This window comes from Melopsittacus undulatus, chromosome 4 (assembly GCF_012275295.1).
Source record: "Melopsittacus undulatus isolate bMelUnd1 chromosome 4, bMelUnd1.mat.Z, whole genome shotgun sequence".
NCBI lineage: Eukaryota > Metazoa > Chordata > Aves > Psittaciformes > Psittaculidae > Melopsittacus > Melopsittacus undulatus.
This window is the reverse complement of record NC_047530.1, coordinates 29,295,746-29,321,158: the sequence shown is the minus strand read 5'-3', so window position 1 is coordinate 29,321,158 and position 25,413 is coordinate 29,295,746. Positions and strand designations below refer to the sequence as shown.

At 37.4% G+C, this 25,413-nt stretch overlaps 1 protein-coding gene across 4 annotated transcripts in view; it reads left to right on the top strand.

Annotated features, from left to right (window-relative positions):
• DGLUCY (D-glutamate cyclase) overlaps positions 1 to 22,340 on the top strand; it is a 53,339-nt gene extending 30,999 nt beyond the window's left edge. For all 4 annotated transcript variants that reach the window (XM_005149504.4, XM_031049479.2, XM_031049477.2 and 1 more), the window contains 9 exons: positions 2,131 to 2,281; positions 3,535 to 3,657; positions 6,476 to 6,673; positions 8,741 to 9,001; positions 9,470 to 9,569; positions 11,216 to 11,364; positions 15,986 to 16,105; positions 17,258 to 17,409; positions 21,963 to 22,340. In XM_005149504.4, the coding sequence (XP_005149561.2) occupies positions 2,131 to 2,281; positions 3,535 to 3,657; positions 6,476 to 6,673; positions 8,741 to 9,001; positions 9,470 to 9,569; positions 11,216 to 11,364; positions 15,986 to 16,105; positions 17,258 to 17,409; positions 21,963 to 22,103 (1,395 nt within the window). In that variant the 3' untranslated portion in view covers positions 22,104 to 22,340. The remainder of the gene's footprint in view (positions 1 to 2,130; positions 2,282 to 3,534; positions 3,658 to 6,475; positions 6,674 to 8,740; positions 9,002 to 9,469; positions 9,570 to 11,215; positions 11,365 to 15,985; positions 16,106 to 17,257; positions 17,410 to 21,962) is intronic.
• The last annotated feature ends 3,073 nt before the right edge of the window (positions 22,341 to 25,413 follow it).

The following is a 25,413-nucleotide window of genomic DNA, read 5'->3' as shown; positions in this document are numbered from 1 at the left end:
TTAAAATACAGGGTAAAATATGCCGAGCTTCAGTTCAGTGCTTTTCTCAGCTTCCTGCAAAGGCAGTCTGCTTACTTACTCATTTATGGTGACAAAGTTTTTCCTGTGTGCTGTGGATTCTGTCTGGATTTCATTTGGATTCTGTTTTGGTTTGCCTTCTCTATTTCTGTTGATGGCCTGTGCAGTATTCTGACCGTACCATTATGCATGGCTTCCTCTCCATACCAGCTCCAGCTTGCAATAGGAATATTCCTTTTATGACCCATGGCAGTAGCAGTTTCTTCTGCATGTATGACAGCCACATTTCAGATTTTTCCTGGACAGTAGAGCCTTTAAACTGCATATTTGCTATATACTGAGACCTCCGGGACAGAAAATGTTCCCAGAGACTTGAGGTATCTTCCATAGCACTGAAAATTATAACAGTGCTCAGAAAGTTGACAGTGCAGATTTTAATGTTGTCAGATGTCCTAGAATAGTTCTGGTTCCAGTAGGTAGGCTCTTTAATATTCAAAATGCTTAAGTACACACCTGCATGTCTTTTTCATTTAGTTTGGATGCTTTTCTATTAAACAGTAGTTGTTGTTTTCAGTATTAGTATCACAATCTTTTTGCTGTACTCCTGGTGAACACGAAGGCACAAATCTGTTTCATACATGACTTCTACCAAGCTTAAAGATACAACTATGTATTTGCTTATAACATTTCAGAATTAGGAAAATTTTATCGTTTGTAGCATATCAATACTGTGAAGAATTGTACAGTATGTTTCTTCAGTGAAAGGTAGGGTTTTTATAATAAATATTGTTAATGAACATTTTCTATACAACTCTAGCTCTCCACATACCTTGTTTACATTCAAATGCAGCTTAGATATCTAACATTTTGATCTGAAAAGCTGGACTGCTTAATTTCTGAATAGGAAGGGTTCTTCAGTATCCCAGTCAGTGATGATGATGATGATTCCACAGAACCTCTCTAGAGGCACAAAAGATTTTATCTGTGGAACTGGCATGCTGCTTCTGTAGATCCATGACCAGCAAGTCAAAGGAGGTGATCCTGCCCCTCTGCTCTGCTCTTGTGAGACCTCACTTGGAGTATTGTGTGCAGTTCTGGTGTCCTCAACATAAAAAGGACATGGAACTGTTAGAACAAGTCCAGAGGAGGGCCATGAGGATGATCAGGGGACTGGAGCACCTCCTGTATGAAGACAGGCTGAGAAAGTTGGGGCTGTTCAGCCTGGAGAAGAGAAGGCTGCGTGGAGATCTCATAGCAGCCTTCCAGTATCTGAAGGGGGCTTATAAGAAGGCTGAGGAGGCACTCTTCATTAGGGACTGTAGTGACAGGACAAGGGGTAATGGGTTGAAACTTAAACAGCAGAGGTTTAGACTTGATATAAGGAAGAAATTCTTTACTGTTAGGGTGGTGAGGCACTGGAATGGGTTGCCCAGGGAAGTTGTGAATGCTCCATCCCTGGCAGTGTTCAAGGCCAGGTTGGATGAAGCCTTGGGTGATATGGTTTAGTGTGAGGTGTCCCTGCCCATGGCAGGGAGGTTGGAACTAGGTGCTCTTGAGGTCCTTTCCAATCCTAACTATTCTATAATTCTATGTGGGTACTGCCAGCAGCAGAAGTTCCCAACCCTTGCATGTTACAGAGCACTGTAGCTCCCTGAATTCAAATATAGAGGGTAGATTCAGACCAAGTAGATTTGTTGCTGTGTGATACTTACTAGCTTTTTTCCTTTCTGTATAAGGCACACCATTGTTTTCTGACTATTCAGAATATACTGAGCTCACCACGCTATAGGTTGCACATACGAAAGCAAGAAAGGCATAATGCTGAAAGTTTTGGTGCTCTGTATGAAGAAGCTCATATAGGGGATGGAACGCTTCACTTCTGCACTGCCAGATCTTAAAAAGAAAAATTAAAAAAGGATACTAAGAAATTATTTTGTTTTAAGGGATTTAAAATGAAAGTTTGTATGTGTCCTTTTTAAACTCAAGCACAAAGAAGTTTCAGACTTATTTCTTCTAATACTTTAACTATTTAACATTTATAATAATTCTACTTTAATCATTATACTTTAATAATAACACTTTAACATTTCTTGGATTCTTTTAATCTGCCAGACAGCTGTGCCTTGCTACAGTGTTTCTACTTTTTGCTGCAATTTAGTAGTCACAATGAGGCCTATTCCTGAGAGCCAGTTGGAAGCAGCTGTGCTAGCAACATCTGAATTTAAAGAAGCCCATGGAGCACCAATTCATATTGGTGACCCTGGTCAGTGCTTTTTATTCTTCACCCTGCGTGCCCTTTACTGTGTATAAAAATGGAGGGGGGAACCGTGGAAAGTGGTAGGACTGAAACACCTGCACCAGTGAATTTATTGTCTTAATCTTTTGTAACGGTCAAAACCCCAATGGGGAGAGGAGTGGGGGGAGAAAAAAAAAAGAATAAAAATATAAGTGTTGAACGAGCTGATTTCTTGGCTAAAAGATAGCTGTCTGATGTAGATAAACTGCGTTATATGGCAGGGGTGGTTTTGGTGAAGAAGTGTAATCACATTTTCTAAAATGTATGCAATTTCATTTATATGTGAATACTTTCTTGCTGTCAAAGATTGCAGTGACAGGATAGCAGTGATTGACAGCATGGGGAGAAGTATGTGTGGATACATTTTGTGTCTTAGTGGATGACTGTGAAAGTAAATACTGCATTATTTTTTTAACTACAATAGTACATTGAACACAACACTCCAGACAGAATAAATAACAATATGATAAGAATGGATTTTTTAAAAAGCAGCTCAAACAAATGTAGACCTGTTCTTTGCAAGGGAAAACAGGAAAAAACCAAACCAAACCAAAACCACACCATGATAAATCAGGAGGCTGTTTGGAAAAGAACAAAACCAAACACCTGTAAGATTAAGACAATTCTAGAGAAGGCAGTGGTATATTAAAGCATATGAAGAATTTAAAACCACAGGAAGATAACAAGTGCTTTGAGTGATCCAGGATATTACAAGCAGGTGTTGGAATAAAGCAAAAGACGATTTAGTGAAAGCTGAGTAAGAGTGAGATGTAGTTATCTAACCCAAAGAAGTAAAGAGCAGTTGCTTATTTCTCTAGCTAAAGAATGTAGGAAGCTAAAGCAGTAGGAAATGTATTCTAAGATGAACCAGTTTTGCATTGCAGTCATTTATTCTTGTTTGCCAGTGTTATGAATATAGTCTTCTGTTGATAGAGAAGATTTATAATCTCTTGGAGACTCAGTATATGTGTCTAGCTTGAATTTTATTGCAGAAATAAAGTGAATACATTTTTACTGTTGTCATCAAGTACAAAAAGGGAAAATAAGTCAGCTCAGGTTCTGGGGACACTCGAAGGCCAACTATGCCACTTCAGTGAGACTTGCCACTGTTGCAGTCCTAGCTCAGTGTCATTGAACAGTGTCTGGGGTCCACCCCACCAGCTTTGCAGTATTACTGCTTAACTGAAATCTCTCACAATTTCATTTTTTATCAATTTCAGGTCTCTTGGGAATACAGGATCTTTCCAAACCAGACTATGGAGATCCAGTTCACCTTCACCCTGGTGATATTCCAGTGTTTTGGGCCTGTGGAGTAACAGGAGTAGAAGCAATCATTAACTGCAGTATGTGATATGTTTGGAGACTCTTTTAAAATAACTCTTTAATCTCCTTTTCTTTTCTGAATGAGTTGGCTGATTAGCAGGCTTGATTTTAGAGTGAGCTACTCTTTTCCTACTCCCCCACCCAACAAAAAACATCTTTGGCAGGACTATTTTTCATTTGCAAAATACAGGTCTACCTTAAAGGAAGTTCTCACTGGAATTTCATCACTTTGTTTCAGTATTTTAAAGGCAGAAATGTAAAACTCTGGCAGCTTCCTTTTAAAATATTTTTATTGCTTTGTAGTAAAATAGTAATAAAGGGGAAAAGAAAAAAAGATGCAGCCAGAAATATTTCCAAAATGTTGTCAAGGGCTAGCAAATCAAATGACCTGGAAATGAGTTCATAATTATCTCATTAAGAATTTTAAGCTATTCAGTTTTATAAATGTGACACACTTTACATAACTGAAGCTTTGTCCTCTACACAGAGCTGTCCTGAACTTTGTCCTGCGTTTATAACAAGCATAAGCACAAAGGGCAAGAAAAAGTAACTAAACTGTAGTAACAGTATTATATACTGCTTTAAATAACTAGTGTGGAATGAAATCTCATGTTTCAGTTCTTACAAAAAAAGAAGCTTAATAATCATAGGCAGTATAGTTGGAAGAGCCTTGGGAGGTCATCTGCTTTGTCCTCTCCTTGTAGGATCTGCTACACCCTTCTGATTCCTTACAGATGTTTGTCTGAACTACCCTCAACACCTGCTGTAAATATGTTCAGCACCAGGCACAAAGATTTCTTTTTCTTTCTTACATATTATCCTTTTTCTCCAGTCCCAAATTCAAGCTGAAAATCATGCTCTTTTCCAGCAGTTCTATTAGTCTTCCTCATGCATCTTGTTTTGGAGGGGAAGAAGAGAAAAAAATTGCCAACTTCTCTACAATCTGTTGTCCAAGACAGGTGTCTATCTTACCTTTGCCTGGAACTTTTGTTTATTTCTCCATTTTCTATATTAAAACCAGTTGTCATTAACACACTCCAAGAATTTTGGGACAGCTGGTATCTAGCTGTGCTCCTTTCTGAGCTAGGTAGTTAAAATTCTGCCCTATCAGCAGCACTCATGCTTTAGATAAATCTGCTAGCTTCTCACAAAAAATACTGTCTCTCCACATGGTTTAATGAGGTATATTAAACCTCAATAACCAAATCATCCCATTCCCCCCCTTCCCTCCCTGGCCACTGCTTATAAATTACTAGCCGCAGACTCCCGACAGATCTAGCACAAACCAAGTACATGTCTACTTATTAAAGAAATATTTCCTCCCTTTTCACCACCCTAACAAAGGTTTTGCTTGTTTAAGTATACCACTTGTGTTTTATCCAGCAAAATACCAATTTTGCCAAATCAAGTACAATTTAGATCAAGACTTCAGGAATTAGTAAACAAATTAGGCAGCAAATATTTTCAGCCTGGGGACCTTCTATGTTGTCAGGTCTAAATAAACTTATTTTTCACCAGGGTTTTAGATGCTACTGTAAATCCATTTCATAAGGCTTTTTGGTCACCTTTTGTTGTTATTCCTTGCCAGTTTATAGGTCTCCAAGCCAGGTGGGCAAGACACTGCACAGAGATGATAGTCCACATTATCTTAATCTGGTAAAAGAACTACTCCTAACCAGCAGGCAGTAGCTGATGTATCACTATTACAAGGATATTTAGTGATACAAGAGAGATACTATAGCCTTCAGCAGCACTCTAGAACCTGGAAAAATAATTTATTCTAACAGAAACAGTATGACCAACACACTGTGCAAGCTTAAACATTAACTTGTTCTTCTATCATAGAATCATAGAATAGTTAGGGTTGGAAAGGACCTTAAGATCATCTAGTTCCAACCCCCCTGCCATGGGCAGGGACACCTCACACTAAACCATATCACCCAAGGCTTCATCCAACCTGGCCTTGAACACTGCCAGGGATGGAGCATTCACAACTTCCCTGGGCAACCCATTCCAGTGCCTCACCACCCTCGCTGTAAAGAACTTCTTCCTTATATCCCATCTAAACTTCCCCTGTTTAAGTTTTACCCGTTACCCCTTTTCCTGTCACTACAGTCCCTAATGAAGAGTGCCTCCTCAGCCTTCTTATAAGCCCCCTTCAGATACTGGAAGGCTGCTATGAGGTCTCCACGCAACCTTCTCTTCTCCAGGCTGAACAAGCCCAGCTCTCTCAGCCTGTCTTCATACAGGAGGTGCTCCAGTCCCCTGATCATCCTCATGGCCCTCCTCTGGACTTGTTCTAACAGTTCCATGTCCTTTTTATGTTGAGGACACCAGAACTGCACACAATACTCCAAGAGAGGTCTCACAAGAGCAGAGCAGAGGGGCAGGATAACCTCCTTCAACCTGCTGGTCATGCTTCTTTTGATGCAGCCCAGGATATGGTTGGCTTTATCAGTGCACTAATTTCTTCATGCATGTCAAACCCAATTTTCAGACTTGCCTGTCCCTGACGCACTTCCTTGGAGGTTACCAGTGTTTAGTTCCTAAGTTGCCTCAAGTTTATACCAAAGAGAACATTGCAGAAAAACCTTGTCTCAGCTACCCACATGAAATTTTTAAAAGTGAAAACATTTTCAGATGTATATGCATACATTTGGTTCACAGATTGTATGAATTACTGCTGTGTAACTTAAAATATCACCTGTTTTTATGATATAAGTGTCATCAGGTAGTGACTCTTGCATTGTTAAATGGCTTTTTGCAATTTTATCATTTTGATATTTTAATGCATTGCCATAACAATGTGCTTAATTGAAGTTTTTTCACCCATTTTAGGAGCTCCACTAGCTTTTACTCATTCTCCTGGCTGCATGTTCATTACTGACCTAAAGAATGACAATGTCACATTCAGATCATCAAGAGAAGTCCCACAAGTTCACTGCATTTCTCAAGATCCTCTGCATTATAGTATCGTGTCAGCAGAAGCAGCCCAAAAGATAAAAACTCTAGAGACCCTAATTGGAATAGATCCAGGTAAAAACAAAACCTCTCTTTGTTTAATGGGTTTGCTATGTGGTAGGTATGACCTACCCTGTGTTTTTCAATATTCACAAAGTTCAAGAACACAGTAAGAAACTAAAAACAGTTTTAAGATTTTAAAATTCTTTGTGGAATACAGTGAGTTAATATAGCTAGGTCATACATTGTCTGTTACTATGCTAAATATCAGAGTCTGGACAAAACCATTCAACTTTATGGGTAATGGAGTATTTGAACTTGATGACTGTACTCTCAAAGTACACAAAAGCATCAATGTTTACAGCAGACTGGAGAGCCCACAGGGAATAAGAACTCTTACTGAATAAAACCGAAATTGGTGTGTAAAATTCTGGACACCTCAGCATGCTCGTTATAGCTACACAGGTATTCACTGTTGAGTAAATAGCATGTCTCTTTATATACATTCATGACTACTGTGCTCCTACCAGAAAATCCTAATAGTTGCATGGGTTTTCAAACACCCCTCTCGAATGGTGGAATTACATCAAGCTCTGCTAACATATTCATCACTGAGTTGTCACACGATGGACTAAAAGGACCTGATCATCACAGAAGGTTGAGAGGTAGGGCTGCTTGTGCACACAAGGAAGATGAGAGGGAAATAAATGCAAACCGAATAGCACAGCCATTCCCAAAATACACACTGAATTAGTCCCCTCTGTCTGCTGTAAATTCTGATCTCAGTTTCCCATAAATTTTCTGAAATCCTCTGTAGGCAGTAGTGGAAAACAGCTTACGCCCAGCTCAGCTCTCCCAAGCTCTGGGTTTGGGCTGTGTGCATATGTTTGGGTCTGTTTATTTTTACTCACAAGGCCTCTCCTTTTCCCACTCTCTGGAGTTCAGCTTGGCACAATGCCGTGCTCTGCAGAAATACAGGGCCTAACTTAAGAGTTAGCTCATTTTATTGCTGAAAGGGAGTGGATACTTTATCTTAGTTAATATACCCCACTTCTCAGAGATTAATATTCTCTTTCTGTAGCTTAAGTTTTGTTCAGAACATTATTGTGTCCACTATCTGTATATTGTCTGTATGTTACTTAGGAGGAACAGAGGAAGAAATGGCAAAGGAGAAACTGAGGGCAAAAAGAGGAAAGTGCAGGGGGCAGAAGGAGAAAAGTGAGAAAGATAAGGATTTAAGGAGGCTATGTGAGGCAGTGAGGACTTACCTCTCACCATCAGCCCATAAATATCAGCACATTGTGCTGATATTCTTGGTTTTCAGGAGTGCTAGCAAGTCGAAAGGACTGTGTTGTGAACTTGAGTTTGAGTATCAGGGAAAAGAGAAGGGATATGAAGTGTTTGAACAATTAAAAGATACATACAGACAACACAGCATTGCCTCTTTAGGGACTAAGCCATGAGAAGAGATATCTGTTAATATCCATCTGTTTCTCAAGGTCATGTAACACGATTCTCTACTACATGAAGGGTTACAAGATCTTTTAACAGTCACCTAGATACCACTATATTAATTGAGCTTATAACTTTCAATGTCTCTGAAACCTTGCTTGTCTAATTTCATTAAGTGGAATTTATTTGGAAATTAGCTCTTCCCTAAGTGGATAGAGTTAAATAAAGACAAAGGACCAGCTTACTCATATAAAGTCTGTACCAAAACTTCCGTAAAGTCTGGGATGCTTCAGTTGCAATCTGGCTTACATGTAGCTAGACGTGGAATATTGTGATTGTCACCACAGCTCAGAGGAAAGCAAAGGGCCAAAGGAAAGGAAACAATATGCAATAAGCTCTCAGAAAAGATATTTACACCAATATCTAGAAATGCTAGGTATAGTAATTTTTGAAATCCAGTTAACTGAGATTCTTAACCTGGAAGCAGAGACCATTATCTTCATTACTCATATCCTACACCTTCCTAGGTTTCCTGAGGAAATTACCCCAATTCCTGCCTTGACCAGAGGTTTTTCTCTTTTTTATTAACCCATTTTATGTCATTAAAGTATGCAGATTCACCTATGCAGAAACTTCAAAAGCCAAACAATATCCTGAAGTGTACTGCTCTGTTTTGAAACAATTCTGTAGGAGACAGGGGTATAATTCATCTGCACCGCCAGGATGAGCTGCTGAAGGCTTGCCTGTCCATCTCCCATGCTCAGTCTGTGCTGATAACAACTGGATTTCCTACCAACTTCACTTATGAGCCACCGGAAGAGAACGACGGCCCCCCGGGAGCCCTTGCTATTGCAGCTATATTGCAGGCCTTGCAGAAAGAGGTTGCCATAGTAACAGATCAGAGAGCCATGAATCTGAATAAAAAGATTATTGAAGAGGCTGTTCAACTAGGTAAGACACACACGTTTTCAGTTTTTAGCTTGCCAAGTTGAGCCAAGGTTTGCTTCAGTTAATCTCACTGTCACTTATACAGCATGTTTTTTTTCCCCAGAGAATGATCCACAGCTCATCCTCTAAGCTCTGATCAGCACTGCTACATGACATCTTGTTAAACTAGCTGGCATCAAGTTAATGCTTATATGTATGGATGCTGTTTCTGGATGTCTTTTTCTTAACTTTGTAGACCTGTTTTCTATTTCAGTGTTCCATTTACAAATACTAACATCCAAATGATTTTAATTCAAGGTAAGGAAGCAGGGATCTTTTCAGGAACTATGTAAAGAGTCTGTGTCCTTATTATTCTCACTATTCTACCTTTCTTTTTTTTTAAGTTACTAAAACATACATAAAAAAAAACCCAAACCAAACCAAAACCCCCAAAACTACATAGTATCTTAATTGTATTTGGTTTTCCTGTAGGAATCCTGAAGAGACCTGTCCCTCTATTGAGTTATCAAAGTAAAAGTGCCAATTCAGCTTTAACGTTTTTGTGTGAAAATGGGAATCCTAGAAGACCTAGGTATGTGTATTCAGAATGGGTCACACCCCTACTGTGTCAAGTTATAAGAAAATAATGACCATGATCTAAGAAGGTGTAATGGTTACAAGTAAATCCTTAACAGCTGGACAAAAAAAAGAAACAATACTTCATATATCAATAGCTCTTTTCCTTGGGAAAACCTCTAAAAGTATTTCAGCTTTAATTCCATATGTAAATGCACACACACACTATGTAATTTTACCAGTTTTCAAATCAGTGAGAAAGTCAGAAAGGGGAAATATTGCCTCCAAGTTTGCGAAAGAACTGGGAAGAGAGCTGTGGAGCATGTTCACATTCTACAGCTTTGGCTCAAGTCTGACAACTGGGGAATCTGATCTGATTTAGTGTCATGTGTTTGTAATAGTGTGAAGGTGATCATCTTCAGCCAAAGGCAGCCAAAGAAAAAATTACAGATGTATGCAAGCAGTTCTCAACATTGAACTGTTTGCATATACATTATTGAGTATACAACATTAGGCAAAAATTCAAATTTATGCAAAGTGTGTGATTAGGCTTAATGCACTGGAAAATTTGATAAGTAACTGTATGCACATTTCATAACTTAGCAGGCAAATTCTGTCCCCTTTAAGTAAGCATATGTTACTCATTTTTATTCATCTTTCCTAGTAAGGCATTTTAATGTAGTTGCCTTCAGTTTATTCTGAAGCCTTCCACCCTGGTATTTGATTCATCAACACGTTCAATTCCTGGTTTTTTTCCACAGACTAGCGTATGTTATAATTGTATGCTTAATAGTATGCATGATATGGTCTTCATTTTTTATATTTTGTTTTTTAAATGTTGCTTGTAGCTATGCCTAATCAAATTAGAGTCAGTTTCTATTTCATTTGATCTCACAGTCCTCAAAAGCTAAAGCATTTCTTTGAAGTAGACAACCAGTTTAAGGTCTCTGAATCACTGTAGATACCTGCACACAAGAACATTTGATAATTCAGGAGAACTGGTAACCTCTTGACAGTAAAATTGGAAAACCAGAATTCTAACATACAGTAGCAGAACTGAGTACTAAAATTCAGTTTAAAACCTAGGGCATCTGCAGTACATCTATTTTCATAACTAGCAAAGTAGCCACAGACTTAATGAAAAATCCCACAAATCTGAAGACCCAAACCAAAAAAATCCTTAATTAGAAACAAATGAACATTTGCCAAGAAATGCACTGTAAGCAGAGACTATATTTGCACCAACATTACTTCAGGGGCTATATTTGCACCAACATTACTTCACCACCTTCTTGTTTTCTTTGCAAACACTTACAGAGACTATTGTCTTACAAGATATTATGTATTTTAACATGAAACAGCAAGGCCAGGTGGCTGACCCAAAGGATTGCTGGTTAGGAGTGTTTCAAGAGCTTCTCCATTTCTTGGTGGTAAATATGGCTTGAGGGAGTTTCACTAAAGCTATAAACTATACTAATATTTGAACATAAACTTAAGAGAACTACACTCAGAAATAGCAAAATAGTATCCAAATTTTACTTTGGATCCCAAATGGTCAAAAAGCAGAACAAAGCAGAACAGGAGGAACAACCAACAGAAGGCTTTGTTATGTGAAAATCAGAGCATTGACTCTTCTCTGTTTTTTCACTTGTCTCTAACCAGATTTGATCACCTGATAGCAATAGAGCGTGCTGGGATGGCTGCTGATGGCAACTATTACAATGCCAGGAAAGTTAACATTAAACATCTTGTGGATCCCATAGATGAACTATTTCTGGCTGCCCAAACCCTTCCAGGAGTCACAACAACAGGTACGTGTGAGTTTGTGTTATATTCTCAGAAGCAAGAGAAACATGAACCAGAAACTCTTACTGGAAGTAAAGGGGAACAGGAGACAGGTGCTGAATAACTGCTTGCAAGCTACAGCTGTTTGTTGTGGTTGAATTTAAAGAGTTCGTTGCTGGAGAGAAATTGTAAGTTTCCATTGAAAGGATCTCACAGCCACAAAAAAGAAAGGAATTGATTTCAAAGTTATTTAAGGATGAAAACCAAGCCCAGATGTGTGTATTATGTACACATCACTGTGCGTATATATGCTTCCCTAAGTGTAAGTTTAGGCACTGATTTTATCCTGTATTTTATGTGTGAAAGACAGCACAGAAAGCAAATTACTGTTGAAAAGGAACACTACATATTAAAATGTTATAGTTATTTTTATGGTTGTTACACCTGTGTTGAAATAGGAGTCTGGATAGAATCCTAATTTATATCGCCTTTAGCATTCTCTTAAGCACGGATTGCATATCTGCATCTAGTATAATAGTGCCTTCTCTAATAAAATACATGTATACAGTAATAATCTTTACATTGTCTTTCTTGCCAAAACTAATTTGACCAATATGTCTAATTGGCTAATATGTCTAATAAGAATGCTTTTGTCAACATGGTGCTCTTCTCTTTTGTCAATAGTCCTTTTTCTTTTCCTGAAAACTTACCTGTATCTTGTTTTGGAAAAACATGCCATAGATCAAGGTATATAGATGAAGTTTTGTACAATGTTCTTGTACAATCAAACGTTTCCTGCTGCACTGCTGAGAGATACATAATCTATGTAAATACTAGAAACAAAATTAGAAGTGTCACAAAATTAGAACTAAGTACCCATGACAGGTTGATTTCAGTCATGAAAGAACATGTCTGCTGATCTGGCTTTTATTCTTCTTGTAGTGCTGTGGACTCACTCTTAAGCATGACCAAAAGCACGGGTACTTTGACTTCTCAGTTTTGGTGTTTTTCAAGCAGGGGCTCCTGCAGAGATAATGCATAGTCTGATTTCACTGTGTTGGAATAATCTAAAAGCTGTACCACAGAAGAGAGCACTGGTTTTTGTTTGGGTTGTTTGTGTTTGGTTGTTGGGGCTTATTTATTATTTTCAAACTGGCAATACATTTTATTTAGATTTAGTTCAATTTTTGTCCTATTCCCAGTGAGTAACGTTCAGCATTCCAAAAGCAGCACTTTAGATGGCACACTATTGGCCATCTCAGCAAACAAGCTGAAGATTGACTGAATAAGGATAGAAAAAACTCTGTTTCATAAAGATGATTAGCAAAAAGACTCAGGGTGTTATCGGCCGCATTTAATTTCAGTTCTTGTGCCTGATTTTAAATGGTTGATACAAGGATTTCTGCAGCACATATATGATATCACATCCTAATTCCTTTAATAAAAATACCTTCACCTTTTAAAATAGCCCAGAGCAGGTCAAAGGATATTGATTTTGCAAAGTTTTGAGTGCTCTACAGGATGGGAATTTGAATCTGTTCATCAGAATTTAGTTTGTTTTAAACATTCTCTGAATATTCAAATACACTAAGAAGTGTCATTAATTAAAAATACCACCAGCCTTTGAATAATAAGAGAAGAAGAAGTTATCTAGATTCAGCGTGTCCCACTGCTGTGAATTTTTTCTAAAGAGATGTCTGCATAGAAAATGGTTTAACAAGTCATAGTCTTCGAAAGATAATGAAGGTATCTGCTCTGATCTCCCATGGAAAACGTGTACGTATTTCTGTGCTGGAGAGCTAATTGACTGTCTATAGAAAAAATATGTAGTTGTTTCTTGGATTGTCTGTTATTCAGTTAACATCTCTTATTTTGCCTATCACACTAACTTTTTGTGTCTGTTTTTAAATTTGATTACAATTTTTGGGATGGCTATTGAATTTTTTCAAGGTATTCCTCCAAAACCTACCTTTACAAGGCATCAGTCTGGGCTGTGGCCTTTGCATCTTGTCTCTCATTACTAAAGTTATGTATTGCTACTAATTATGATACCAGGCTACCTTCGACTTTCTTCATGGTCAATAGGAATTTGAAGGCATATGTCTAGATCCAAAATAAAATGCAAATATTGCACAGCATTAGGGCAGAGTACTCAGATAAGTTTATATACTGGAAGAGGATACTAAAAAGATGAAGTTTTAAGCCTACAAAAGTCTTTATATAGTGTGCTCAGTGGCAAGATGTGCTGTGTTAGTAGGTGGAGAGAAAAATATTAAAAGGTTCATGCTGATTAATTGCTGCCAAGTTTTGGATTTAAAACAGTACCTGTGTTTAAAAGAAGGATCCGATCTAGAAGTCTGACCACGGACAAATCATGAACAATGCCCACAATTGTATGGGTACCGATATCATGAAAAGCCATGGAGTAAGCAGCAACGTTCAGGAATGTACAAAGTAAGACATGAAAGACTGGGGTTGGGAAGACTCGTTTTCCACAAAAGACTGGAATAAAAGATTAAGAGATGTCACCAAAACCACATGCAATTTTGTTCAGCTGTCACACAATTGACATAGCTATATGCTATTTATATAGGAGCTAATGAAAAGCTTTCCAAAGTACTGCATGAAAAAAATGTGATTACACGTTTCCCTTTCATACAAATGATTTTTAGCACAGAAGACTGACAATTCCTGGATATTTCATGAATGTAGTTTCAGAAACCAATGTAGTCATGAAAACTTGTGTGGAAGACAGACAGAACTATTTTTCCTCTTCCTGGAAAGCGCTCAGGCCTGTAGGAGAAGAGGGTTCATCTTGTCTATTTTCAGACATCTATATTTGAGATATTTGCCTTGGGGTGAGATGAACCGAATGTTTGAAGGGTCTGTTTCTTTCTGCTGACTTTAAAAGAAGTCTAAGTGACTGGCTCGTGTGTAGAGATGGCTACATTTTGTCAGGTGAATCTCACTCTGAAAATCTGCAGTAGAACCTAGTCCTCAGCTAATGTGTAGAAGAATAAGAAGACAAATGGTACAGGAAAATATTTGGTGTGGTGTTCCTTTCCTCACAGTGTAATGCTAATGTGATCCATCTACAGCAGTAGATCTATCAATTGCATAACCATCCTGGTGACAGGACTTCCACAAAGACAAGAGAAAGCGAAGCAAGGCTAATACAAAAAAACCCCTGAGCAGCGGATTAGTATTTTTAAGTTAAACTGTTGACAATCTTCAAAGGACAGTAGTTCATTTTAGCCTTTTTAAAGAATACTAAGAGCAAAATTTTGGATTTTGAATATGAGGATAATTAAAATATGTGGGTTCATTCAAAACCCATACTGCAGTACAGTAGTAACTACCATATGTATACACAAGATACATGATTATGTCATTACCTATTTGAAAAGTACTACCAGCAAACAGATTTTAGAAATTCCAACACTAAAAGTGAACAGATAAGAAAAACAATTAGCTGTTCCATGGCAAATCCTTTCATGTTAGTTATGTGTCACTCAGTTATGCTTCCCTTAACTATATAGAATTAAGGATTTAAATAAAATATGCTGCTGAGAAATAACTTAGAATTTCACTTAAAGAAGGAATTTGCTATAGACTTATGTGAGCTATTTATGCATGTTAAAATTATCATTTTCAGGGCTTGAAGTGTAAGTTACAAATACTGCAATTTCTCTCCTGTAACACATGCTATGCATTAGAGCCCAGTCACATTTCAAATTCAAATATGTTGCAGGGAGGACTTGGAGCTCTTCACTGTTCTATTTCACAGACATTAACCAGGATTTTTCTGTAAATTCTTCAAACTTGAGAAGATGCCACTTATCCTAAGAGATGGAAGAGAAACATTAATTTCCATTTAAATGGATGTTTTGAGTTGTTCTTTTTATGCATCATGTTTTTACTCTACCAACAAAAGTCAAGTTCGACACCCTGAATATAAAACACTTAAAGAAACCTCCAACAAACAAACCAAAAGAACCACCTAGCTGGATTTTTTCATAAATTACTAGGAAAAATGCAAACAGTAATAGTACACAGGGTTGGGCCTTTGTACTCTGTGACACAACGATAGTGATTGGTGTAGAAGAGATTGCCAGTGCACAAAGTTCTACTTCTGGCAAAGTCCTTATGTGTATTTTTGCTTATCTTTCTGCAATAATTGCCACTTTTAATATTTTTTTTTAATTAAAGCTTGTAACAAGGCAAAGTTTTCATGCTTGCTTTATTGTAGAAGAGTAGGCTAACTTCTCAGGTTAATTTTAGATTTATTTTCTAATTGTCTAATGTCCTTCTGATAATGCGTTACATAGAACACTTATTTAAGGCCTTCTGGAGGTAAAGTTTACTATCTTAATTCTGCCTGCAGTTCATGAACACTTGATAATTTTGATTCCTTTTGCATGCACCAGTGCAGCATACATCTCCTTTATATACTTACAGATTTGCATGTGATAGGTATTGTGCTTTCAGCTATTTCATTCAATCTTCTGTTTTTAGACACTTTTGTTGAAAAAGGATAAATCAAGCTATGAACTGTTACAGCAGCTCTGTGGAAGACACTGGGTGCTTTCTCTGTGGATTGTTATTTATGCTGAGTTCATACTCATTTGGTCTTCTCTTTTAATAAAGGTGTTGGGGATGGAGGAAATGAATTAGGTATGGGCAAAATTAAAGATGCTGTAAAGAAGCACATAAAAAATGGAGATGTTATAGCTTGTGATGTTGAAGCTGATTTTGCTGTTGTAGCTGGTAAGTAATCTTTTGGGGGGAATGGGAGATTTGCTAATGTTTGAGAATAGAATTGACATCTGTCTTTCCAACTAACTTGTCTTGGTCTTTTCTTTGTGTAACCAAGTCATCCCTGGCAAACAAATCTGTCTCCATGGTATGTCAATTTTCTGAAGCATTAAGCAACTACAGCTCCAGGAGTACTAACTGAAATTGAAGATGCTCCCTGAAGAAAGTGAATTTAATTGGAAATAGCTGGGCAAATCCTGAATATTCTTGAAAAAAATTACACCTGAAATAAAATAACAAGGAAGACTGCAGGGAATTAAAATGTGTATGCATATAGGAATTTTCAGTATAATTGGTGAGCTTCTGTGTCTGTGACCCCAAGCCACTCATAGTGCTCTTATCTATGGTGGCTGTTTTGGCAACTCTAATGGTTTTTACTTTGAAAGTAACTGTCGCACCCAGGTCCTGCAAAGGGAAGTGAGGTCCTGGACACGTTTAAGTGTAGAAAACTACATGCACTAAACCAAATTCCACACTTTTTGAAAATTTTGCCATTCTGCATCTCTGGAAAAGGTTAGCAGGTAGCAGAGATAACTTCTTACACCAAGTTTCAGATCTAATGATCTCCAGTACAGTCTTAACAAAAAAGGTGTCAAAGGTGACTGTGTAGATCAGTTTGATAACAGCACAGAAAATTTGTGGATATTAACTATGTTAGAATGTCTTGTATATGACACGCCAAGGACACTGGTTTAGGATACTTTATCAAAACCTTCTGCTTGTCTGTGATTAAAAGGAAAAGACATCAGGCTGTAACACATGATCTCACAGTTCATGGGCTTCACAGTAACCCAAATGGAACTGTGTTATAGTCCATGCCCATTTGAGTTTTTACTTTGTTGGAAAGACAAAACAGGAAACTAAGCTAGATGGAGACTTGCAGAAATTCAATCTGAAATACTACTGAAAACTTTTGTTATGCAACTTGGTATTTCTGAAATGTTCCCAATTTATGTCAACATTTAATTCCTAACCATGTTCCATTTCACTGTCGCTCCATGAGACTCAGTTGTGCATGCCTAGTGCCTTATTCAGGTCAGGTATCTCTGCAATAACTGTCGGGGGGTTTTCACAACTTGGTTTCATGGTGATGTTCTTTTGCAGGGGTCTCTAACTGGGGAGGTTATGCCATTGCTTGTGCTCTGTATATCCTCAGCACTTGTGAGGTACATGACCGCTATTTGAGGAAAGCTGTCGGGTTTCCACGGCTATCAAACAAAACGGTCTGGCTATCGGCACTTCCATCAGTTACCAAGGTAATTTCTGGAGAGCCAACGAGTTGTGACTTGCTTATGATATGTAGATGAAATTTGCTAGCAGTTGCTAAATCCTGCCTAGTCCAGTTCAACGCTTCCTTTCACATGGTCTTTAGGTGTATTTTAGGAATCCCTGGTGAACAAGCAGCCACACTGTACTTAGAATATTCGTCAAAGGATTCAAGAAAAATTTAACATAAAAATCTTCAAAAATGAATGCTGTGCGCTGTGGCTTCAAGCAGACAGTGCTACAATTTTATGGGCAGTACAAAAAATCCTTGTATTGCAATACAGTGACTAAAATTCCCAATTCACTCACTTAGGCTCATTCATGATTTATAAATCTCTGTTGTAGCCTCCTATAGCTGCCTCTCTTCCACAGTCAAAAGTCACAGTTCTAATACAGAAGCCAATTCATACTTCTGATCTTTGCACCTGTCCTTCTGGATCTTTCCACCTTTTCTAGTTATCTTGGAAACTTTCTATAATTAGTTTTGAATGTTTCTAAACTAAAGTTGGAGGAAGATTTGCAGATGAGTATTTTTAAATGTGTTTTGACTAACGCAGCTTGGAACAGCATGATATTCTGGGAATGCAACAGTTTCAGACTGAGAAAAAGTAAAATAACTGAGAGGGGTGAGAAATGACTGTGATCTGTGTTCATCCTGCTAAGCATGGGGCTCCATTTTTAACTTGGGGATGTTTAAAATATATATACATGTGCACACACTCAACAATCAAATAACGTTTGTTCCACCATATTTATAGTAACTTAGGAACTTCAGACTTCACTTTTATTGGCAGGGGACCTCTATAGAGAGTAGGACAAAACCACTCAGTTTGTGACCTCCAAGAATGCTAAGCAAAATGTAATCTGTTTACCATAGATGTTGCCCACAACAGTGCAGTATTTCTCCTGAGATGACAGTATGTTCCATGTGAAATTACAACAAAGCACCTCTAAAGTATTTTAGAGTAGGTCTTACTTTTTTAATTATTGCCATTTTCAATTTTCATCCAAAGGTCATAAACCTGAAACCAATCCCAACATTTAACATAGCTATATAAGCCCTTTACCCTTTGACTTAACAAAGGATATGGCACATTTATGTGCAGTCTTTTCCATAAATAGGTAAATCACTTTTCAATGTCTTTTTCCAGTTACATCTACTGGTTTTGCCATTTAAATTCATGTATCCTAAAAACTACTATGAACAAAATTCCTGGTAACAAGATACTGTAATTAAATGTGATGTTCTGTACAGGAAATCCTTCTTGCTTTTGCTTTACTAAGCTACATACCTGGGAGTATTGATAATAATACAGGAATGGGCTATTGAAAGTGCAACAGTAAAATCTATTGAGATAAAATTAATGGAAACCATTTTGTGGTGGAGAGAAAATTACAAAATGTCTGACAAGAGAATATGATATCCTTAATTATAAATCACACAAGAGTAAATCGTGCAGAAGATTGAACTCATTAGTGTTCACATACTCCATTAGTATAAAAAAAATCAAACCATTTATGTTTATATGGCTACTTTCTGCCCAATCCAGTTTCTTTTAATGCTCTAATGATTACCCTGGGAAGAGCACAACCACACGCACTCACCTTGGTCTTTGTATCTGTCTGTCTGTAATTGGAAAGAAGGCATTTGAAGGAGTGCTTAAGCACCAAACAGCTTTCTTATAATCTTTTATTTTTCTTCCAAAATTGGCATTCCTTCCATGAAAACTGGAGATCATACTTACTAAATTAATACTTCCCCTGAAATGCTAAGGTTATTTCTCTGCAGCCTCATGCTCAAGCAGTGTCAGGACCACAGTGCAACAAAGCCCAGAACTGTGGAGCTCTCCACTGCCATTGAAGAGAATGCTGAGGTTGTTCTGTGTGCATTGGTCTTTATGTGTATTTTAATTAGGAGTACTGCAAAGCATTAGTTCCTTGTTGAGAACTTAATGAGCAAGAAGCAATTTGATTTAAGCAATGTTTACTTACTTTCAGTTGTGGAGTTGAATCATAGTTATGTGGTTTCAGATGTTTATGGTACTTTTATGCTAAAATTACTGTAGGGAAATGTATTAATTCATACATATACTAATGTAATTAATGCTAAACAGCCTACAGTCAACTCTGCATTTCCTTGCATCTCCCAAGCAGGTTAATATATCAGGCAGCTGTTCTTTTACCGAATCTTTATTAATGCTAATAATTAAACTGTATAGTATTTATTTTTAAATTACGATCTGAAGAATATGAATTTCTTTATAAATTAGCAATATATAAGGATGACATTTATTTTAGTATTTTTATTAGTTTTGTCATTCACAAGGGAGTTTTTTCCTTGAATAAATTGCAAACTAACAATTTTCTGTTTATTTGTATTTCTAGTTACTCCTAACACAGCTACTTACTAAAGGGAGAATGGTGAGAAAATTGCAGCACTTTACAGCTAAAAATGTGTGCTGTACATTGTGTATGTTCCTCACAAATGGAAATAATAGCATTTGATGATATAATATGGTTTATCAGGCATAGCTATATAGTATTAAGCAAGTGAGCAAGCAAGCCTTGTTTCCCCGCATAAGCACATAAGCAGAACATAGTGCTCGAATATGTAGATATGTGGGCGAAACAATTCCAATTAGAAATGATATTTTGCATATCCCATTCAGGTGTGTCTTCTGTGACATAAGAGATTTAATTTGCCACTTTGCATATAAATACTCAGTGCTAAGAGAAACCTCTCTCATGCAGAAATAGCAGGTGCTTACATTTGCATTCATATATATGATCATTCATATCATAGCAGATGAGGTATATTTATAACTTTATAAAGTAGCACTTTTATGCAACCAGTGTATCCAGATCATTTTCTCAATAACTGTATCATCGCTGTATTGTTGCATGATGTCAATGCCATGTAACTGTATATTTTTCTCTTTAGTAGAAGACCAGAGCTTTATTTAACTTTGTTGGAGATAAGAACTAGGATGCACTACCCATAAATATAAGACAAATCTTTATAAAGTGCATTCAGAAAGCAGGTTACCAAATTATACTAATTTCTCAGCTCCTTGGCCATGCAAGGTATGCTCTAATCCTTTCAGAAATGGTTGCATTTTTTCCGTATACTGCATTATGTAAAACACAGTCATATTGTATCTAAATTCAGATCTAAAGTTATTGTATTCTTTATGGTTTAGAAGTCTTCCTAGGGAAAAAGATAACATTTAACAAGAGAGTATTGGACAGTTTAAAAGCTTTAGTTGTTAATTTATGTCCAGGACTTTGCTAGAGGTTGTTGGATAGGAATATCAAACAGGAAGTATTGGAACCTATAAAACTGCTTGTCAAGGTCACTGGTAGGGCTGTTCCAGTAGGGATTTCTGTCAAAGAAGGGTCTTGCACAACTGGAAACAGAACAGTGCACCAAAGACTGGGAAAGGCATTCCTAGCAAAGGAAGGGAGAAAGACAGAGGTACATGACTGTTTTGATATTTTCTGTAAATTACCATAGGACATTGGGGCAGGGGGAAGCTAGGATGGGAGTAGGCTTTTTATTTCTCTTAGAGTGTTATTAATAGAATTAGAGAAATAAATCTAAGACAGTAGAAAGAGTTTTACTGTGTACATTTCATAAATGAACAGAAAAGCATTTTATGTTAGAAATACTTCCATCTGAAACCAGGTCTTCTATTTTCACTGTTCATAGAAATAGTAAGGGTTTTTTTCAGAGCTGACTTTATCCCATCTTTTCATCTCTCAATATTCATTGGGCCCTGGATCACAAATGGGTCTGTTCCTGCTGTGTTCCTGAACAGCTCAACTTGGAACATGCTTTGTTATCTGCTTACATTACTGCTAAGCAAGAAAATAACTGTTACAAACATGAAATTTAGTTGCAATTCTAAATAAAGTATTTGCTGTTTCAGACAATCACAAGGAAGCACAATTTTAAGGTTTCTTTCCTCCCCTCATCCCTTTGCTAAGCAACAAGAACTGATAAAATCAATAGAAAAAAAAGGGCAGAGAGAAAAAGACACGCAGAGATCACAGAAGTAAGCAGGAAAGAAAAGCATTTGTGCTGCCCATTCAAGTACCTTCTCTACCTTTTTTTCCCTGATGTATCCCCTTTCCTTCTCCTCTTTTTCTTTAAAGCTGCTGCCAGCTGCTATGCTGGGGAAACTACAGGTAATTTTTTGAGATGCTTTGGGTGAAAGTTCCTCCAGTTCGTATTTGTGCAATGTAGGAACTTGAAGCCAGGCAAAAAAGGATTCATGTTTCTGAACTGACACTAACATGTCATTTGAGGGAGTCTGGAGAACCATATAATTCATTACTTAAATAGCAATCAAGAATATAAGCCTTTTTACACTCCTCAAGTTCCAGATGCTATACATACTCTTGGGGGCAAGGAAAAAAAGGTGCTAGCAAACTGCTGTCAAAACAAATCTGGAGGATGTGCTCAGAACTAAGATAAAAGTCTTGATGAATGCTCTTGTTTGATTCAGGATTTTAATTATATTCTATTTATTTGGCTTATAAGGAGGAAAAACTTCTGAAAACACTCGTGCAGCATGGAGTCCGCAGTGGAAAAACTGCCAGTCTAGAAATGGAAGTGGATGGGCTGCCCTTCTACAACACCCATTCACTTATGATTGAAAAGCTCCGAGAAACAGCACAGTAGTGACTGCCCCTTATGATTCCTGTGTCAAGAGTCATGTTCTTGCCTTCTCCCCTTGGCTTTCACAGGGTGTACAAGATCATGAAAAGATGACTTCTCATCTCTGGTGTCTTGGCTGCACACAACTTTTCACTGTTACCCTTACAACATCTCTGTGAATCATCATGATGATTTGTTCTACCTTTCTTTTCTGTGATTTTATAATGGAGAATGGATATTAAATCTTAGTATGAACTAAGAGGTGACCTGGTTTCTACAAAGAAAGCTTCTCATTAAAATATTATTGGCATTGCTGTTCCTGTTTTACTAACCTTTCAACTGCAACAGGAAGTAACTCTTGTAGCAGCTTGGATTTAAAAATACCTTGTGGTGGGGAAAACAGCTACAGTGGAGAGGGAAGGTACAAACCAAAAAAAAACCCAAGAAAATGTTACAGCAATAAAAGTTAAATACAGCTCCCTTGCACACTCCCTGTGGCCCCTCTAACATTGTCTTCTTATGGTGGTGGGTAGTTTGTGGAAGCGTGAGGAGGCAAGGGAAGCTTTACCTGAAGTAATAACAGTAAGGCCAGACTTGCAGGGCTTCTGTATAAATGGTAAGCTGTGCCATTTGTCTCCTTCCTGTTAGTAGTTTGCCATTTGTATATTTTGTCCTTTTCTAGGCAATACCAAAAGGTTGTAGACTTTTCAGGGTATCCTATTGTTAAGAATAAATGAATTAAATACATAGTGATTAAAAAATAATGCTTAGAAATTAAAGCATCATTAGAAATTAAAAAAAACCCACATTCAATACTAAATAGAATTATGTAAATGAACATTTACATGAATTCCAGTTACAGAAATTCAGCTCCTGACAAGAATGAGTGAAGCATAACTCAGAGGCCTAGTAATGCTGAACCAGTACCTGACAACTGATTGTGAATTGTGCCTGATTCCTGTCATTTAAAGCTGTGATTTTACTTTAACTCCAGATGAGTGCCAGGGCTGAAGCTTTGCTAGTCATCAGCCCTTGCAGCAGGGAGGACAGAGTATATTTGACACTGCACCTCTCAGGCACCCATGCTTTAGCAATATAAAATGATTATAATTGTACAAAAGGCAAGCATCAAGCCATTGTGCTTTACCAGAGCAAGAATGGCCGTTGAGTTTAGCCACTGCCTTTTCCAAAGGACAGTGGACTTCCAGCAGTGAACAACACCTTTTATCTAACATTTCTTTCCAGCAGGTGAGTTTTATTTTTCTTGTTATGTAAGGCAAACATAAGTTCTTGAGAATGAGAAAAATCAGTTTGTACCATGAACACTAGCACACTTTGAACATTAATCTTCTAAATCTTTGAGGATACACAGCCTTTAAAGACTTAGAACAGTTGAACATGTATGAGACAAAGAAGTCTTAATGCCAGACTTGCTGCTAGACATTCAGATTCACCAAAACTCCCAAAGTTTATTTTATACATTGCTCATTTCTTTTTAGATTCATTTTATTTAAAGCCTTCTTGTAGGAAGTTGCAATAAAACTATCTTTGAAGTTCCACAATTAGAAAACAGTTCTAGAAATCTCCAAACTACAACTATTAAGTAAAATATTCAATATGAATACTTGAGCTCTTGCCAAAGGCAGTAACTCCCAGGATGGCATATAGCCACTGCTGCACAGAACCCACAGAATGAAACTGGCATAATTTCAGAATGTCTGACTGCAAAAAGACGCAGTCGATTTTCTTCTGTGTGCTACAAGCTTACTTACATGTTACACTAACAGGTGCAATATATCTTTCTGAACAGTAACTTTAGTAAAAAATATATAAATTTAGTAAGCTTTTTCTCTTTCTTTCCCTCAAATACAAGTTTTAGCAATCAGATTTTATTAAGAAATAGAAAATAGAAAATGTAATAATTTATTTCACTTTTTCTATAATGCAGGTTTTAAAAATCCTTTCTCATGTGCAGTCCCAAGTGCCGTGTTTAATCCAATTGCAATGTGTAGCATAACTGAAGCAGCCATAGTAGGACCCTTGATTGATTATGTTCTGGCTGTAATGAAAAGAAAGGCTCTGAGTGAGAGTTACCTTTTTCCCCACAGCTCTGCAGCCTAAGGCTAACAGTTACAATACAGAAAAAAAAAAGAGAAAATATTGCCTTCATAAAAATAAGAAAACAAAACCAAAACAACAACTCCTCTTGTGGGTCAGCAGGTTAAATGTTGAGAATGAAGAAGAATACTGGACTGTTACACAAGTTTCCATCTGATTTTAAGCTTCTGCAGCTGACCAAAAGCTGACCACATCAAAGAACCAACTCAAATAAGCCTTAATCCCTCAGATGACAATTCGGTGTACTATGGCATGCTCTGCATTCCAGCTGTCTAATTTAAACAACATGGGTAGCTGTAACGAAGTAAGGCGTAAACAGGACAATAAATATTTCATCTTAGAACAAACCACGTGTGTGTGTCTCACAGCCTGCAAGGTCATGGGAATCCAATTGGTTGGCTCAGTGCTTAACAGCACACTGGCACAGCACCAGGGTAGTTGGGAGCCTCAGCCTTGCCACCCCATTGGTACATGCAGGGGATTAGAGGAAAAATTAGAAGAAAGTAAAGCTAAACAGCACTAATGGCCCAAAGAAAAAACATGCATGTATAAGGTCATTAATCCAGCTTGGTGAAGGGTTTGAGTATAAAAAGAAATGTAAAATAATTAAACAAATCAAATGTTAACCTAAGCAAACCTAATCCCCTCCTGGGACTGGAGACACAAACCCTTTCTGCAAGAGGAGGGAGGAAAAGGTTTGCAGTCACACAAACAGAAAGTGTAAGCCAAAGACATGAGATAGCTATTTCAAACACAGTGTGAACAAATATAGAAAGAAAATAATAAAAACATTCTTTATTAAACACATCCCCTAAGTACTTCTAATATTGCACTCTCAACACTCCCAAGGTGGTTTCCAGACAACCATTAGAATATATTCCTTTTAGAAACTGATGACAAGCAGGGCTGTTTTATAATGACATACTTGAGACACCAGCAATAGATTGGCTGCCTATCTAATCTTTTGACATTTAACAAACAAAACCAAACAACCCAAACCTGATTGTCCTGCTGGAAGTTATCAGCTCCAGGCTGCAGAGACAGAAGTGTTTCAAAAAAGGTTTGAAACCAGTGAAGCGAAAGGACAAGGCAATATTCATCATGCAACAGTTACAGATACAAGAAGATATGATGAGAAGTATCATACAGGATTCATTAGTATAATACAGGGAAAAAAAACCCAAGCAAACAAACTGAAGAGGAGATGGTGGTAGAA